At 40.8% G+C, this 15,604-nt stretch overlaps 1 protein-coding gene across 2 annotated transcripts in view; it reads right to left on the bottom strand.

The window, feature by feature from the left end:
* LOC147032567 (plexin-A1-like) overlaps window positions 1–15,604 on the bottom strand; it is a 424,700-nt gene that overhangs the window by 325,121 nt on the left and 83,975 nt on the right. For both annotated transcript variants that reach the window (XM_085870308.1, XM_085870309.1), the window contains exon 5: window positions 1,701–1,841. In XM_085870308.1, the coding sequence (XP_085726434.1) occupies window positions 1,701–1,841 (141 nt within the window). The remainder of the gene's footprint in view (window positions 1–1,700; window positions 1,842–15,604) is intronic.

Genomic DNA, 15,604 nt, shown 5'->3' with positions numbered 1-15,604 from the left:
CACATGCATAAAGTGCATAAAAAGGACAAACGCAAAGATTTACCTTCAAACAGAGTTCTTTGAAAGAGGAATTCAAGTGGGAAATTAGCAAAATTCAATTCAAAAATATATCAAGCCACAGAGAACACAAAATGTCAGTCTCGGATTTTCACAGCTCGAACCAACATGCCAAAAGTGGAATTCCGAACATGAGGTCGAACGACGTTATTTTTATATGTATGTATGGCAAAGTGACGGGTGGTGTAATGAAAGCAGATCACACAATAAGGTGAAACAAAGCCATGTTGTGTAAAAATACAACTCCACAATATTTTCAGTGGGCAAGGCACTGCTGGAAGCACCGCACAGCACCGCAGAGCCCAATGCAGGTGGGTGGGGCCTGAACTTTGTACATTGATCAATGTTTTCAGTGAGAGTGTGGGTACTTTTGCCATGTATTGCCAGAGCATGCAAACAAACACCAGGTAGCTTGTAGGAGGAGGAGGAGGAGGAGGAGATTGGGACCATACTCTGTGCAGAGCGTTGGTGCTGCTTTCGCAGTCTCCTTGGCTATTGGGCACAATCCTGGACGGGTCGCCACTCCGACACAGTAAACCAGCCTACTAGCACTCATTTTGCCGACCTCGGAAGGATGACAGGCCGAGTTAACCCCACCTGGTATTGATGCAGCAGCTGAGCGGGACCCTCGGACCCTCGGATCTCAGGACCCTCGGATCCCAAGCCCACCACTCTAACCATTAAACCAACACCATGCATGGTAGCTTGTAGAGCGTTTGCCAAGTAGCTTAAAGCACTCAAGCAAGCTCTCCAATGAAATGATTGATAAAAGAATGGCTGGTTTGGCAAACGATAGCAAGCTGGTTGGTAATGGGACACACTCGCAAAATCCAAAACATTGCGAAATTTCTTTAAATTTTCAGATTTCACTCCAGATTTTGACAGTTCTTTCGTCCACGTGATCCGATCCTCAAATTCGAAAGAATATTTCAATCACATACATAAATTAGTCTGTGACAGTCCATCGTGGTAAATGACATTATATAATGCATGAAATCGCTCCAAGCTCAAAATTAAAAAACTACAGCACCTACAAAAGCTATGTATACAGCGATTCGTAAGTATGACGATCAGGCATTCGATGGCATGGAGTGAGGAAAGTGAAAAAAACAAATTTGAGTGTTTTATTCTGAAGAAACCATTGCAGCCTGCTCCGCGTCAAGGCATTGTTGAACAGGCTGAACAAAATGGCAGCTTAAGACCACAGGGAACTGACAGAGGACTGACCAAGATGGAGTGCCACCATCTTTGTGAGGCTTCTTTTGTGGTATTTTTTGTGAGGAGCACCCTGTAAATTTCCTTAAAAAGAGGTGTTTAAATTTACCCAAACAACCAATTTATATTTATACACTCCCTTGGAGTTCACTTAGTATGCATGCAAAGGTTGGGGCTGCTAGTTTTCAAGGTTTTGGAGTTATGTAGATACACACTGACATTTATTATTTTATAATTATATTCATATATATGTATATATTGTATATGGTCACACAATGCAGATGGCATATTTCATCTGAGCTAATCATTCACAGCAGTTTAATCACAAACCTAAACTTTTTATGGATCAACTTACCCCCATTCCAACAAAAAACCCTCACAGATTAAACTTTCCAAGGAGAGAGGTGCTCAAGAAAGTCTCGGCCTACCTGTTGTTCCGTGAGCAGGTACAGGAAGCGCTTATCAGGAGAAAAGGCAATATCCCTTAGGAAGGGCCCGTCACTCACACCACGTATCTCTTCATATTGCACTGCAAAAATTCCAGGGCCCACAGAAGTGTCCACTCGGATCTTCAGGACGTGAGGGGTGGTGTGGAAAGAAAGTGATGGGAAAAATTATAATTCATCAATAGCATAATGAAATTAGAGACCATGGGTAGGATGCATTCTTCATTTGACAAATAAATCCATAATTTAAGAGTAAAAGGCACAACATTATTTTCCCTGAAGGAAATACTTAAATTTATTTCAAATTTGATTATTACACGTATATAATAATTTTGACTCGTAATTCAGGGAAACTCGTCAAATATTGTTGCTCTAAAGTCTAAAACAAAACCAATGCACTACGTAAATTATAACCTGGTGTTGTCTTAGCGGTTCGGGTGGTGGCTTGGGATCCTAGAGTCCTGAGTTCAAGTCCCATTGGCTGCTGAATTAACACCAGGGGGTTGACTCAACCTGTCCATCCTTCTGAGGTCGGTGAAATGAGTACCAGTGTTGCAGTCAAAAAAGGCTGCACAAGAAGGGATGGGGTATCAATAGATTGACTAAATCTGGTATTGGTGTGGTACAGGCATGATGGGCCAAATGGCCTCCTCCTGTGCCTTAATTCCTTGTAAATAAGATATAAAGAAAACAGTTGACAAATGAACACAGAGTATTCAACATATTAATATCCTTTCTTCTTAGAGCACTTGGTGTAAAAATGTTGAATCACTTACCACTTCCTACCATACAGGGAGATAATTCTACCATCTATATATTAATACTGAAGGACCAATTTTGTGCTCCTCCGAATGGTTGCGTCACGTTTTTCTCGGTACTGTGACCTGGACTGAAAGAAACTTCCTGGTGTCGAACACCAAACCTGGTGTCGAACACGTCCCCAACCATTTCTCGGACATGCATTTTCCGATCTTATTCAAACTTGGCAAGCAGATAATGAATGGTAGTTGACATAAGCATGTCTCTTTTTTTGCAGAATAGATCCAAGATGACCGACTGGCGGCCATTTTGTTACTTAAATGTGTCCCCAACCATTTCTCCGACAGACATAGTCCAAATTTGTTCAAACTTGGCACAAGCACACAACATGATGGCATACATGTGTATCTCACTTTATTTTGTGATCTCATTAAAGATGGCCGACTGGTAGACTGGCAGCCATTTTAGTTGTACATAAATATGGGCCAGCCCTTTAACTCCATACAGCAAAATTACTGAAACAATGGGGGCGATGACATTCCATGTCTTTTCACTTGTTTCTATTACTTCTCCTCTGAAGTATCGTACTTTGCTTTAAATTAGATTGTTTTTAACATCATATTGAATTATAAAATATTACAGTACATGTTTTGTCCTATAAATTGTAATGTTGTATAAAGGATCACTGCCATAAAACATTTTTTGCAATGTTTCCTTTACTCTTGCTATTATAAATCAAATATTTTGAGAATTATACAGGAGGAATGAAACCCCCAGTAATTGAAAAATTCATCCTTAACGATTTCAATAATACATTAGAGACAATTACTTGCAAAGCCATTCATTACTGGTTATCATTAAGGATATTGTCATCCTTCTGCGGTCAGTAAAATGAGTACCAGCTACTGGAAACAGGGGGATTGCATCAGCGGCATGGCCACACTCCCAGAAAATGATGCAACCAAGCAGCCATAGGCTGCATACGAATCAATCAATCAAATAAATAAATAACCAAGTATATCATAAATCTATCATGATCATCACCAATGTACCATACTCTTGACAAAGCATCTGTGTTGCCAAAGCAGTCTCTTGGCAAGAACTAAACTGGATTGTTTGCTGTTAAAATAACTTTCCAGTAATCAGTCAGGGTAGGAATTTTAAATTTGTTCAGGGTGCTGGCCCTAACGAGCATACTCTTCGCGAAAGAAACTGTCGGAAGTTTAATGCCTAGCAATAACCAGTGCTGGCAACTTCCTTCCTATGAATAGCACACATGTTGATGTGTCACCCTGCATGTGAAACACCAGGATGACCCTTTATAGCTCATGGGTCGAGATTCAAATGCAGGCTAGACACCTCAAATGTGAGTGTCAATACCTCTAAGCTATCTCAAAAGCCCATTTAAAATCAATTGCATCTGTAAGAAGTAACTGGAAGCCAAAATAACAACCCAAACAGTAAATCAAGACCACCATACTGTTTTCTGTAGCTTCGGGCATTGTTAAAAAGCCAGGGCTTGCAATATCCGAAATTGATTTAGGTTACGTACTGTACACCCACGTGATTTCACCTTACTCTCAGCAAATTTTGTTGAGGTATAAATCACCTTCAATACTCTCTACATCTGTCATCAGAGTCTTCCTCTGCCCTCATCATAATTAAGACCTATTTCCTATGCCTTATGCATGCATGCCAAACATGTGACACAAACAAGGTTGGCAGCAATTGAGAATGTCTACTTACGGAACACTATACCAATATGACAAAGTAACCAATATGTGAGGACTGTGCACTTGAGAGAAACCTAATTTGCCGAAATGAATAGTGGGTGCGCACACGTGTAGAGTCATATGTGATAGACGACCACAAACTGTACAAACGAGTTTCCCACATTTGGGGAAATCACAAGCCCAGTGTGCAATGGGTAGGCCTCACCCTAGAGAGCACTGCCTTAGTTTAGTGAGCATGGTATCTCTCCCATCAGGTAGTGGAAAATGAGGGAACAAATTAAACAATTCAACAGTGGATAAATATATACAGGTTGTCCGAAAATGAATATACCAAAAAGACCGTTGAATAGTTTTATTGTTATTTGAGATACTAACATAAATTTGAAAACAAAAATGCATATGGCTTGTAGATTTCACATTGTTGTGAATAATGATTGTTATTTTCTTTCTGTTTCAGGAGAAACCGCATTTACTGATATAATGACAAGTCCTCAACAGAAAGCAAAATTTGTGAGATTTGTACATGAATATGGTTCAATCATTCAAGCCCAAAGGCGTTTTCAATGTGAAATGAACAAACCAGCGCTTGAAAGACACCCCGTACAAAGATGGGTGGATCATTTTGAGGCTACAGGATCTGTCCTGAAGGGGAAATCTGTTGGAAGGCCAAGAAAGTCAAATGAAAGGGCAAATGCTATCATGGAGGAATTTACCAACAGCCCAAAAAAAAGTCAATTAGGAAAGAGAGCAGCACTTGAGTTAAACATTCCAAAAAGCTCTGTTCATGATATCCTTCATAAATAATTGATGTTTACATGTTATTAAATGCAAACAGTTCATAAACTTTTAGAAGAGGATTATGAAACTAGAGTAAATGTTTGTCAGTATAAAATTGAACGGTTAGAGTAGGACTTACATTTTTTGTTTTTAATCAAACCTCATTTTTTACTGATGAGGCTACATTTCACATATAAGGCAAAGTTAATTGTCACAATTGCGGATATGGGGAGAAGAAAATCCACATGAATTGTACGAACACAAAAGCGATTCGCCGAAAGTAATCATCTGGTGTGCCATGCTACGTTCTCACATCTATGGACCCTATTTCCTTGATGAATTCACTTTCATCAGCATTTTGTACCTCAACATGCTACGAGAGTTATTTATTCCAAAACTACAAGAAAATCCTGACTTGTTACAAAGAGCTACTGTATCTTTCAACAGGATGGATTGAACCACCTCACTTTCTTCGAATTGTCAAAGTGTTTTTAAATCAAACTTTGCCAGATCGTTGGATTGGTCGAGGAAGACCTATGAAATGGCCTGCAAATTTACCCAAAATTAACACCATTATATTTTTGTCTCTGGGTGTTTTTATTTTATTTTAAGTAAGGTCTACACGAGCAAACCAAGGGACCTTGATGAACTTAAACATCGTATTTGTTGATGCTGTGTCAGCTGTGGTGGAGAATGTTTTCTCATAATTTCAACACCGAATTGATTATCGTGAATGGTGGATGACATGTACAAGTTTATTAATAATTGGAGAATATCTAAACGAGACCAAAAAAAATGAAATGAACAAAAACTTACAAGTGTTTTACATGTATTCATATCAACTTTATGTCAGTATCTCAAATAACAATAAACTATTCAATGTTCTTTGTGGTATATCCATTTGCGGACACCCTGCAAAAAGAAAATGCTTTATTACAAGACAAAATTATAGATATACCAGCAGAAAAGCCTATTAAAATGATGGGCGAACCATCTGTATTTCCACACTCTTCAACCTTGAAAACTCGAGTTAAAACCGAAGTTATGCACAAAAACCTTCAAGTATTAAACAAATTGCTCATCTCTTTATTTGAGTGGCGTATTGGAAATAGACTGCTGCAACCCAGTTTACATTCAAATACATGAAGTAAAAACATACCACATGATTATGACAGATGACCCTTCTGTATCTTCACACCAATCAGCTTTGAAAAATAACGCTAAAACCGAAGAACATACAAAAACCTTAATTTATTTACAGTCCAACACATGAGACTTTCCTGAGGGAGGATTAGAGGTGAGGGGAGCAATTTGTCAATGAAATACTCCGTTTTGTTATACACAACAAAACACATTACCACAACAAACCCTATCTTCAAAACAACAACAATTACAACTCCAATAACAACAAAAATTGGGAAAATTTCTCATTCCCTTATTTGGATTACATACATGAAGGAAAACCCTTCTGGGTTGTCTTTTTAATACTATTCAGCCTTGAAAAGTCAGACTAAAACCAAAACTACACACAAAAACCTCCATTTGTAACACAAATTGCTCATCCCTATATTTGGGGGTGTATAGGCTAAAGACCACTGCAACCCTGATTGCATAGATGAGGCAAAAACATGCGTAATGCTTGGGATGGGTGACCATTCTGTATTTACATACTAATCAACCTTGAAAAGTTACGCTAAAACCAAAATTACACGCAAAAACCTTCATTTATTACACAAATTGCTCATCCCTATATTTGGGGTGTATAGGCTCAAGACCACTGCAACTCAGATTACACAGATAAAGCAAAAACATGCGTAATGCTTGGGATGGACGACCATTCTGTATTTCCATACCAATCAACCTTGAAAAATTGCGCTAAAACCAAAATTACACACAAAAACCTTCATTTATTACACAAATTGCTCATCCCTTTATTTGGGATGTTTCGGCCAAAGACCGCTGCCACAACCACTCCCAAAAAATAATAAAAACTGGATGGTAGTCAAAGAATACTTATCGTCCGCAGTCAACAGTTTTGGAGATAAAGAGGTGCAACGTTTTTCAGTTTTTCCAAGATGGCGCTTAAACCACATGACCTATGACATTATGATTATCATGAAAATATTCTACAGGAGGAGGCGCTCCAATGGTGAAAATTTAGTGCAAATCAGACCAAGAATTGCAGAGAAATAAAATTCATACTGATCGAATCAAGTGTTGTACTTGTCGAATTATGACGTCATAATTAAGGTACCGATGACATCATCATTAACAAGCCTTATTCCCCAAGGGGAGTACTTAACAATAAGCCATGTTTCAATTTTTTTCCACAGAGCGGTTTCGGAGATGTGGAGGTCAAACTTTTTTCGATATTTTCCAAAATGGCACCTGTACCACATGACCTATGACGTCAAAGTTATCATTAAGATATTCTACCGGAGGAGCCGCTCTATTTCTGACAATTATGTGTCCATCAGACTAACAGTTGCAGAAGAAATTTTTATTTTCACACTGATCAGATCAAGTGTTGTACTTGTCGAATTATGACCTCATAATGAAGGCACAGATGACATCATCATCTACATGTCTTATTCCCCATTGGAAGTACTATGCAATGAGCAATGTTTCAACTTTTTCCAATGAGAGGTTTGGGAGATATAGATGTGTAACGTTTTTCCAAGATGGTGTCTGTACCATGAGGCCGATGATGTTATAATTATGAATAAAAAAAAATTGACAGGCGGAGGCACTCCTATGGTAAAATTTCGTGTCAATTGGACCAACAGTTTCCAAGAAAATGAATTTTTAAAATGCAGACACGCACATATGCCACACGTGCGCACGTAAGCAAATGAATGCCTAACCCTGGTTTTCGCTTCGTGAGCACAGGGCAATAACCCAGGGTACATTCATGAAGTAAAACCATGCCTACTGCTTATGTGCATATATAATACATCAAATTTATATAGCTTTGATAATTACCCCATGCACACGAAGCATAAAGTTGGTTCACTTATTTCTGTCTGTCTGTCGATCTGTCCTTAGCGTCGGTCTACAAACGTTCGTTTATGTTTGAGTAACAACTTAATTTCAATTGAATGTTATATTTTGAACACAAATGGGAACATGAATTGGAAAACAAACATGCAGTTTAGCAGTACTTTGGCTCTGATTAAAATCCAGATCATGCATGCGCAGAGGAGTCAGATAATATTGTTTTTACTCAGTCTGCATGTTTGGCAGTCAAAGAAAATTAAAAATCATTCCAAACAGGAAAGTTACTGTCTTACGGACAAAAAAATAAATAAATAAAGGTAAATTAAAAAGGACACCAACAAAATTACCCCCGTGCGGGAGTGACGGTCATCTCTGCGAGAAATAATACCACAAGTTCTCAATGTTCAGTTATGACCGAAGACTACTGCACAGTTCTACTGCGCAGCTCCACTGCGCAGCTCGAACTGTGCAGTTTGGTTAAAGATGACTCGGCATTTTGGTGCGCGTGCACGAAATTATATTTTGAAAATAAATGCCGACGTTTACATTTTGGGTTTTGAAACTTTTGCACCTTTGGCGGAAAATGTATAAATATATAAAATTACCCCCGTGCGGGAGTGACGGTCATCTTTGCGAGAAAATATATAGCCTCCTGAAGGTAGGGCAGTTTTTGCAAACTTTGAAGTCACGTGACGCGAAAACGAAAGCGAATATCGAAAATCTGGCCTGACAAAATTTAGATATTGTTCCATAGATTTATATGCCCCAATCAAATTCAAGATTGCTTGAGAAATGTAGGAGGAGATAGATTTTGAAAATCGTCATTTTCGCATGAAAATCGTCATTTTCGTATTTTTGCCAACTTTGAAGTCACGTGACACGAAAACGAAAGCGAATATCGAAAATCCGGCCCGACCAGATTTAGATCTTGTCCCATAGATTTATATGCCACAATAAAATTCAAGATTGTTTGAGAAATGTAGGAGGATATAGATTTTGAAAATCGTCATTTTCGCATTTTTTGCCAACTTTGAAGTCACGTGACACGAAAACGAAAGCGAATATCGAAAATCCGGCCCAATCAAAATTTAGATATTGTCCCATAGATTCATATGCCACAATCAAATTCAAGATTGCTTGAGAAATGGCGGAGGAGATAGAATTTGAAAATCGTCATTTTCGCAACTTCAAAGGCCTCGTGACCTTGACCTTGACCTTCGGTGACCTTGAAGGTCATACCATTGTGTACGTCTCATCGACCTCTATCAAGATCATTAATGACCAGATCTCCCGCTTCAACTTCATTCTGAACGGAAGGACGGACGGATCGAAGGACATCGACACCCATATTATTAGGTCATGCTCGAAGAGATGACCTAAAAAGGCATGAAAAACTCATTCAATGTGAATATAAAAGGTAGTATATAAGACACTGCATCAATGGTGGTAATGTTGCAGAATTTTTTTTCAATGACTTTCAAAATCGATATTTTATTTAAATTTAATTATACGAGCAGAGAACCCGCCCTACGGGCGGTCGTGTTCCAAATATGCAACACATTCTTGATGCATATCATTATTTTTGGCAATGTATAGGCAACTGACAGCTCTGTATGCACAAAAAAAAAACATGTTTCGTGCAAAAAGCAAAAACATACCGACTGCTTATGATTCAAAACACCTCAATGCACTGGACAACGTGGGGACAGGAATGGTGCACTGTAAATGGTGGAGACTTGTAATACCCTCCTCCACCTGGAGGTAGCGCGACACAATACACATTTACAAAGACAATTTGTGTCCCCCCCCCCTTCTCAGTTCCCCCACCCCCCCCCCAAGAACACCAGCAAAGATAAAAAGCACCCATATACATTAACCGGGGTCATGCTGATCCTCTGTAGCAAGTCTGGATGTAATTGGCCCAGAACTGTAGGAGGAGTTAATGCGACAAACAAACACACAAACACATAAACAATGGTGGGTGAATTATAGTTAGGATACTTGAGCATTGTGGAACACAAATAGCCATTTGGACACTTTCAAAACCCTTTCATTAGCAGAACTTGGACAAAATATTATGACATTTTACGTCATCACGGCCAATCAAATTTGCCTCTCCTTGACCCCGCCGACATCCTTCTTTCTCATGGTAGTGCAGAGTAATGTTTTCTATGAACTGTAGTTCCAATTGCACTGGGTCATGGGCTTATACCCGAGACCTACGGCCTATGGCCTGAGCCTTCAGCCTATGCGGCTACAAAAAATGGCGGCCATATGATTTATTTTTCAGTCTTTTTTTTTTTTGTTTCAGCTATCCAACCAATCGGGTGACAACAATCCGTCCACACATACATGGTCCAAAAAAACAAACTCCTTTTTACATCGTGTATGAGGTAAACAGTATGGTATTGGAAATAATGATTGAAACAGATGAGGAACTGGGTATGAAATGCAAAAAAAAACAAAAACAAAAGAGCAATCAAAGGTTGATTGCAAATCCTTGCCAGGACTTGTTTTGTGTGGTGTTTGGGTATTGGTGTGTTACGTAATCAACAATAGACATAACTAGAACTGCCACTTTATAACTGTGGCAATGATGACCAGATATCAAGTTATCCCACTTTGATGCAACACCGCTTTGATCGGACACCTGACCCTAACCCATGATGTTTATTATTATTCAATTAAATTCAGATTTGGATTAAAATTAATTCAATTCAAATCAAATGGAAGACCAAATAGACACAGACCTGCATTGGAGTAATCAGAAGGAACCCAAACAAGCAAAAAGCAGAGGTGCAGTCATCAGGAGGAACCTGGATAGGATTCACATTCCAGCTGCTACTACTCATTTACCCTCACAGCCAAGTGAGCCTTATTCAAAAACAAAAAAATCAAAAAGAACCCAGATACAAAAATATTAAAAAATTCTGATTGGCAGACCATGTGTCCGATCAGGTTGAAATTTAAAACATATATTCCCCTTCAGGAATAGATCATAATTTTGAAGTATGATGTTGATTGATGAAGTGGTTCAAGAGAAATAATTTTTTTTAGATTTTTGTTCAATCCAAAATGGCTACCAGACCATCTGACTTATCAATTATTCATGAATATCCAGGTATCCGCAAGACTTGTGAAACATTTGTGTGAAGTTTCCACTTGATCTGTCCAGCTGTTCTGGAAAAGAATATTTTTTTATAGGTTTTAGGGTAAATCCAATATGGCTGCCCAACCATGTGACCTATGACATCATATGTGTGAATGTTTTGTTCCTCATGGATAGGTGGTCATATGTGGAACGTTTCACCTCAATCTGTCCAGCCCTTTCAGAGAAGATGATTTTTGAAGGATGTATTTTTTTAAGAATATGGCTGCCGAATCACATGACCAATGATGTCATCATTTTTTGGGGGGGGGACCAATTTATCCCTAAATGACCCTCAAAATTTTTCATACTGATTCGATGCAGCATTCTACATATGTGATTATGACGTCAAAATAAAGGCACCTATGACATCATTAAAAAAAAATCACGCACATTTTCCCGGAGGAGTACGTGCCATGTGCCAAGTTTCAATTTTTTACTTTGTGTGGTTTCAGAGATACAGAGGTCAATTTTTTTCCCATTTTTCCAAATTGACTGCCATGACACATGACCGATGACGACATAATTATCATTACAACGTTCTACATCAGTCGTCGCTCCAATGGTGAAAATTTTGTCTCAATCCAAAAAGCAGTAGCAGAGAAAAACACTGAAGTTCGGTGCAGACATACAAACAGACAGAACAAGAAGACGTCTTGCAGAACATGATATTTGCCAAATCCATAAAACAAATTTGACCTCAAAAAGAATTGATGGTTGCATTTAATGACCAAATATGCAAATCCTCTTCAAACTTCAAGTCAATGGGATGAAAATTTAGGATTTTCGATGTGCATATGTACATGTATACATGTGTACACATATACATATATACATATACATATATACATATACATATATACATATACATATATACATATACATATACATTAATACATATACACACTTGACTTCTCCTGGGAATTTTTTCAAAGAAACTTGCTCGCTCTCATGCACAGATTTATCCTCTCTCGTCTGAAGTTGTCCACCCTTCCTCTCGCTTGTGGTTCACTCAATCTTGTGGCGAGACAGTTATCTTGAAACAACTTACCTTTGCCTCATGGAAAGCAAATCCAACTGAGGGTAATCTCAGTTCGTTCCATAAATCTCGGAACAAGTGTCTGTCTACCCTCAGGAGAGCCAGAAAACAACATCTCTCTAATCTCAAGTCTGAACACTCAAATCTCTATCCCTCCTCCAAATCCTGTTGGTGTGTCATCAAATCTGTTTCTGGTGTACGTTCTCCCTCCATCCCCTCCCTTACCTCAAATTTCTGCACTGCTGACCACACGTGAAAAGGCTGAATGCCCAACCTCGGTGTTTGCATCGACATCTTGTGTCCCAAACTCATCCCTTTCTGTATCCACCTTGCCAGGTCACGCCCAACTGTCCCTGGACTCTGTGTCCTTTTCTTCTGACAAAGTGGAGAGCTTGCTGTCAAACCTCGACTCAGATTCTTCAACCGTTCCAGACGACATCAGCCCACGTGGCCAAACAACCTGCTCCTCTGCTCTTGCTCACCCTCCGCTCTGTTCTATTCACCCTCTCATTTTGCTCAACGTCATCTGCCATCTGCTTAGAAATGAGCAAACATTACCGCTCTGCATAAAAAGGGTGCAAAAACAGATCGCTGCAATGACAGATCAATCGGCCTTCTCCCAATCATCAGCAAGGTTATGGAATCCATCATCGCTTCAGACAATAAATCCTTCCTCTTCTCCAATGGCTTGATTTCCGATCATCAATTTGGTTTCACACCAGGTCACTCTACCCTAAACTGGCTGCTCCTGCTTTCCCAACAATGTATGGAGGTCCTCAATGCCAGACATGAAATCAGAGACATATCCTGAGACATATCACGTGCTTTTGACACGGACTGGCACCCTGCCATGCTGATCAAACTCTCTTCCGATGGTATCCAAGGCCATCTCCACTCATGGCTCACAGACTTACTCTCCTGTCGCAGTCAACATGTGGCCCTAAATGGAGTTCTTTCATCCCCTCTTCCTGTCCAGGCTGGAGTTCCTCAAGGCAGTGTTCTGGGCCCTGTTCTTTTTCTGGTTTTCATCAATGATCTCTCCGACTGGAAAATCCTCTTTATCTCTTTGCTGATGACTCCAGCCTCTGCCATACCATCTGTCATCCCTCAGACCGGCATACAGCAGCTTCTTCGCTCTCTGCACATCTGGATAAAATCACAAACGAGTCCAACACGTGGAACATGTCTTTCAATCCTGACAAATCTCACAGACTGACAATGTCTCTTCAAAAGGACCGTTTAGAAAACACCCCATTACTTTTTCAACAATCCTCTGGAAGAAGTCCTTTCATTCAAGCTTCTGGTTCTCATGATCTGCCATGATCTTTCCTGGGAAAGCCACATTTCCAACCTGGCCTCCAAAGCCAGTCGCCGACTGGGACTCCTCCGTCGTACAAAGTCCTTTCTCGGCCCATCTGAGCTCCTGACCACTTACAAAGCTTTCATATGCAGCCTGATGGAGTACTGCTCTCCCCTCTGGGCTGGTGGTCCCACCTCTCACCTTTCCTGGCTCCACACTGTGGAAACCAAGTCATTTAGGATCATTGGTATCTCCCACGGTGAGGCTGAGTCTTTGGGACTCTCACGCTCTCACCGATCTTTCTGTCTTCTCCCGTCTCCTGTCCGGTGTCGACCCCCTGCTGTGTCTGCGATATTTCTCCCCCCATATTTCCACAGGGCGCTCAATGTCCACCGACAACCCCCTTATGGTAAATTACCAAAATCACGAAAATTTATAAAACACCAGCAACAATTATAATTGAGAGTACATTAATATAATTATTTTCTCCCACAATACTCACCTTCACTCTTTCATTCTTCTTTTTCCCCACCTTTGGAATAAACTTCCAAACTCTCTTCAATCCCATTCTTCCCTCCAGGCCTTCAAAACAGCTGTTCACCACCTCTTATCTTAGGCCTAAGTCACATTTGCTCTACGGCGAGGATACGGCGGCCGTACGCCCTCTGAATTGACAGAAACGTGCGGCGGACGCAGAGTTTCTGCGGTGGCCTCAGGGTGGCCCTACGCTGTTTGGCTATATTTTAGAGGCCGTAATGTCGCCGTGGAAATATAACGCGGCTATAACTTTTTTTCATTTCTACGTTCACCGTAGCAATTCGACAAGCCGAAACAAAAGAAATGGTAAAAAAAATAAAAAAAAATTAACCCATTCGTTACCGTCCGTCTGGCCGCACGTTCACCTTAGGGCCCCCCGGCAGTCGCCTTGCGGGCACCTTGAGGCTACCTTGCGTCTGCCTTGAAAATTCTATGGCCGCCGCAGGGCCCCCTGAAGGTCACCGCGCGACATCAAATCAAAGACCGTACGGCAACCCCACGTTTTCGGTCTCCACAATTTCTAAGACCTAAGGCCTAAGTCACATTTGCTCTACGGCGAGGATACGGCAGCCGTACGCCCTCTGAATTGACAGAAACGTGCGGCGGCCGCAGAGTTTCTGAGGTGGCCTCAGGGTGGCCCTTCGCCATATGGCTATATTTTACAGGCCGTAAGGTTGCCGTGGAATTATAACGCGGAGTTATAACTTTTTTCATTTCTACGTTCACTGAAGCAATTCGACAAGCCGAAAAAAAAACTGGTAAAAAAAAAAAAATAATTAACCCATTCGGTACCGTCCGTCTGGCCGCACGCTCGGCTTAGGGTCCCCTGCGGTCCCCCTGCAGTCGCCTTGCGGTCGCCTTGCGGGCACCTTGTGTCTGCCTTGAAAATTCTATGGCCGCCGCAGGAATGCCCGAAGGTCACCGTGCGACATCAAATCAAAGACTGTATGGTAACCCCACATTGCTCCATATCCAGAATTGTTCAGAATACATTAGTCAACATATGTACCAATTTTTGTGCTTTTATGAAAAGTCTAACAATTGGTTTGCTATGCTGCAGTACTTGTTGTCTGCTTATCACTGTATCCACACTTGGGGTTGGTGTGCTAAGACGTTCTTCCAAGACCAGTGCGGAGCACACGTTTCCACGAACCCTGGCAAAGTGATTAAGCAGGAGATGATGCGCCGACTCCTGAGGTGTGATCGCTCAAGCGGAGCAATCCACGGAGGTACACGCTACACTCACAGGCCTACACACGACTCGGCTGGGAATCTTCTACCTTACGCATCTTCTCTCCTCTCTTTCTTTCCACCCCTCTATCTCGTCCCCTTTGGACATACAAAAGAGCATCCATTACTGATTTGCAATCACAGTTTCCTCTGGCATGACACCGCACCCCCTACATTGCACCACACCACACCTCCCACTCCCATTACTTAGACACCAGTATTTCTCCCTCCTACCTCCCCTAAAGCATACTGGGTTGTGTTGGTCGGCTGACTTACTGCGCCAGGTATTGCAAGGCCCTTCGTCCTCATCTGCTCTCTTTCTTTCTGGCTATCTTATCTTCCTCAGGTTTGCGTGTGTTGGTGTAT

This window comes from Eptatretus burgeri, chromosome 2 (genome assembly GCF_056783735.1).
Source record: "Eptatretus burgeri isolate ZD-2024b chromosome 2, Ebu_testis_v1, whole genome shotgun sequence".
Taxonomy (NCBI): Eukaryota; Metazoa; Chordata; class Myxini; order Myxiniformes; family Myxinidae; genus Eptatretus; species Eptatretus burgeri.
This window is presented reverse-complemented; position numbering and strand designations above follow the sequence as displayed.